Genomic DNA, 3,953 nt, shown 5'->3' on the forward strand with positions numbered 1-3,953 from the left:
GGAGAACTTGGGGCCCCTTGAATGATCTGGGCTTCAGTGCAAGTTGGCCATAGAGGTTTTCACTTACGAGATTTTATTATTTTAAGGTTCTTGCCAAATCAACAGCTATAACCTACTTGTTATGACATCAGCATGGGAATATCAGGCAGAAAGAGAACCACAAGGAGGAAGATGAATGATTGGGGCTTTTTCTTGAAAGGACTAATACAAATCTCCGCAGCCTTTGGGGATGAAAAAGGGTTTTTTAGGACCACTTCCTTCCTCTTAGGTACTGAAGAAACTGGAAAGCAAGTACGGTGGCCTGTACCGGCAGGACAATGTCATCCTCAGCGGCACCCACACACACTCGGGGCCTGGAGGCTACTTCCAGTACACTCTCTTCTGGATCACTAGCAAAGGGCTAATCAGACCGTCCCTCAATGCTATCGTGAATGGCATTGTAAAGGTTGGTGTCATCCAGTCTGTTGACATGAGAGTCCATAAATGCAGTAAAGCTGGGGGGAGATATGTTTGTGACTAACGGAGCTCTTGCTGTCATGCTCATGGTAGCACCTCTGAATATTTCAGTCTTAAAACACACTTGGAGGTGGGTTTATGCTTACCAGTGAAATCAAATCAAAAACCAGAAGCTATGAAGATTTTCTGTAGAAAGAGATAGTTGTGGGTGGTTTCAAAATATTATCATAGTTTTCTAGAATTTTAGACTAACTAAGAGAAAAATAAAAAGCCCCCAAATTCCCAAGAAAAGGTTGGAGGCAGACAGCAATGGAAAGAGCATTTTTCCAGCTAGTCTCACATATGCCTTACATGCATGCACTGCTATTCCCTGCCTTCCTGCTTTTCAGAGCATTGATATAGCACATCAGAACATGAAGAGAGGAAGGCTTTTTATAAACAGAGGCACTGTAGAAAACAGCCAGATCAATCGAAGTCCTTTCTCCTACCTTGAGAATCCAGCGTCTGAACGAAGCAGGTAAAAGCTCCTCAAGTGGGAGAGAAACAGAGCCCTGGAGAGGACCCTTCTGTTGGAATCATGACCCAGCCACCTTGCAGCTCATGTTTCTGGTCATTCATGGGATGGTTGAAAATGTGGAGCCAAGACCATGGCAGAATGACACTGTTTCCATCCTGGGTGTTTGGGTGTGCACACCCCCAAAAATTATTTGCAAGAATAGCCTTGAAAGTTGTGGTTACCCACTCCAAGCACGTGAGGCATTGGTCAAGGATGTGACCTTTAGTAGGCATTCACATTTGAGTCTGATGGCATTAAAGTGCTATCCCTGGTGCATGGATTTGTATTTGGAGAGAGCTCCTCCTTGGAAGGGCAGCACCTGAGGTCAGCAACAATCTTCCCGTATCTTCACAGCTATTTTCAGATGCTCCTCTAAGGCCTAACTGTACTCTGGTAATATCTACAATAGCCTCTTCATTTCCTTGCTCAACCTAGTGGACCTTTAACATGTCTGAGCAATGCAGGGAATGACCATGGCTCTGACACTAATGGAATTTCCCTGCTTCATTTTCATCCAGGTATTCATCCAACACAGATAAAGAAATGGTGATGCTGAAGATGGTAGATGAGAATGGACAGGACCTAGGCCTTATCAGGTACTGACCACTGAAGGAACATATTTTTCTCCAGGTCCTCATAAAGTGCAGTTCTGTAGCAGTCCTGTCTTTCTGCACAAGCTCTCCTTCCCAACACTGACCCTTGCTCACAGTGCATTGCTCCCAGTTAGTGACCAGAGGGTCTCTGAGGGAAGAGTGAGAGTCCATCAGTGCATAAACCAGGTCAGTGTCCCTCTTATGTTCTCACTGTGCCCTTCCAAGCATAGCCCAGCATCTCCAGGACCCTTTGGGCTCCTCTCCTCTTGGTTATTTTCTTTAACATCCCACATTTCAAGGAAAGCTTGCTATTCCCACAGGCAGTATTTATGATGCCTGTCCTGTGTACAGATCTGTGGGGCAGTGTTCAACCACGAGAAGTTCAGAGCTCAAGGCCTGGCAAATGAAGTGACAAGCCATAACTGTATTTTCCTCATTTAGAAGTCACAAGCAAGAGTCTGACTGCATTAAGAGGAAGAGAAGGGTTTTGGGTTTTTTTTGTAAGAATGAAAGTGCTCCTTTTTTTACATTGTTGATGACTCTTTGTTTCTTTGGAGTAAGTAAATAAAAATCCCTCCAAAATATAATTCTCTGGACTCAGAAAAGAGTCATTTCAGGCCTGAAAGAGCTCTTGGTGGCCCTGATAATTACAGTGCCAAGTTCTTGTGGCCTGAAGGCCTGGACCATCATAGCCATGAACCCTCCTGGTCAGGAAGGGAGAGGATAGGAGTAACTCTGCCCGAGCTAAACCATCCCTAGACACCAACAGTCTGCGTTTGTGTCCTCCCAAAGAAAATTCCCATGAGTCAATTGCAAACGCATAGATTGAATTGCCAACATATAGATTGAACCATGCATTTCCTACGTGTGACTTCTGACTCCTCTTCAGCTGGTTTGCCGTGCACCCAGTCAGCATGAACAACACAAACCGCCTTGTGAACAGCGACAATGTGGGCTACGCGTCTTACTTATTTGAACAGGCGATGAACAAGGGAGTGCTGCCTCAAGAGGTGGGAGTGTTTTCAGACTACTGAAAATAATGAGGGGGTTCAAACAGTGAAATAGGACATCAGGGCAAACACAGAAAAAGGAGGCCTCAGTTGAATGCTTTGATTTATTACTTTCTTCCTCTAGAGAAAAGGAACTGCAAGGTGTAGTCCTGACTTTCCAAACTAGTAATCAGTGGCATTTATTTAGACTTTAGGAATAAACCAAATTTATTTTCATTTTGTTATTAGAAATAATGAAAAGACGTGTGTGGGATATGTGATCCAAAGGGATCAATCTATTGTATCCGTGGTGTGGCATCAAGTCTGTGGTCAGCCCCGCTTGAATCAATCTATCGTATCTACGGTGTGGCATCAAGTCTGTGGTCAGCCCCGCTTCTTTCTTATGGCTTTCAGCCAGCTCTGTTTCTGATTTCTGTTTATCCATATGATTTACTATCCTTGGGATGCACACACAGCTCCTTTAAAAAGCATTATTTCCTCCGAAATGTAAATATGGACATGAACCCATCTCATAAATGCTTTGAGTCGTGTCCTGGGTGTATCTCTAGCACGTACCTTGAAACAGCTGCCCAATTCCTCTTCCTCTACTCCAGACAGAGGAACGTGTGCAGTCCATACCAAAGATGGAAACTGAGGGTAGTCTACCTAATTCCTGCTTGCAGATGTTTCTTTTGTTAATGGTTATCTAAAAACTTTTAACAAGACTCAACCCTAGTGCATTGTTACAGGCACAAGTCAGTGCAAGCTGACATGCACAAAGCTAAGAAATGTTAGTATTTAGTATTTAGCTGTATGGTCTGCAAGGGACATTGTGTCTAGCAGTCTTACAAGAATATAAAAAATTATCAACAGAGCTGGTGTTGATGCATCCCATCTCTAAAAGAGGGGGGAAATATTACAGTATCTGTGAGAGCTGAATTCTGTGTGTAACCAACTTTGCCTCTAATGAGTACTACTTGATGCTAACCCCTGCAGTCAGATCCAATAGCTCTCACCTTGTAAACTGGTCATGGTGAAAGCCTGAGAGATAAAAAATCCTGTGCAAGATGCTACAATGATCCATTAACATCTGATAGATATATGAGAAATTGAGGACATGGGAGGAAGAGCTGCTGCTGAGAGAGAAGAGGTAGATGAAGCAGCACCATCTGGATACCAAAGCAGTGTGAAGGTCCCCCTGACATGCCAGTTGCATTCTGTGCATCCTATTGTCCCTTACTCTTCCTATCCCTAACCCTCAGAGCACTCCTAAACCTCCATTCCAGTTCCCCCAGCCACTTCAGAAATGTTTACCATTATTGCATGCTCATCAACGGGCTGTAATGCCAGGCTTGGCTG

General features: G+C 44.0%; 1 protein-coding gene across 1 annotated transcript in view; it reads left to right on the forward strand.

The window, feature by feature from the left end:
- The window catches only part of ASAH2 (N-acylsphingosine amidohydrolase (non-lysosomal ceramidase) 2), a 7,927-nt gene that overhangs the window by 3,735 nt on the left and 239 nt on the right, over positions 1 to 3,953 (forward strand). The window contains exons 4-7 of the mRNA XM_010185943.1: positions 269 to 445; positions 846 to 973; positions 1,531 to 1,608; positions 2,495 to 2,615. Coding sequence (XP_010184245.1) covers positions 269 to 445; positions 846 to 973; positions 1,531 to 1,608; positions 2,495 to 2,615 — 504 coding nt within the window. The remainder of the gene's footprint in view (positions 1 to 268; positions 446 to 845; positions 974 to 1,530; positions 1,609 to 2,494; positions 2,616 to 3,953) is intronic.

Source organism: Mesitornis unicolor, unplaced genomic scaffold (assembly GCF_000695765.1).
Source record: "Mesitornis unicolor isolate BGI_N332 unplaced genomic scaffold, ASM69576v1 scaffold9016, whole genome shotgun sequence".
Lineage (NCBI taxonomy): Eukaryota > Metazoa > Chordata > Aves > Mesitornithiformes > Mesitornithidae > Mesitornis > Mesitornis unicolor.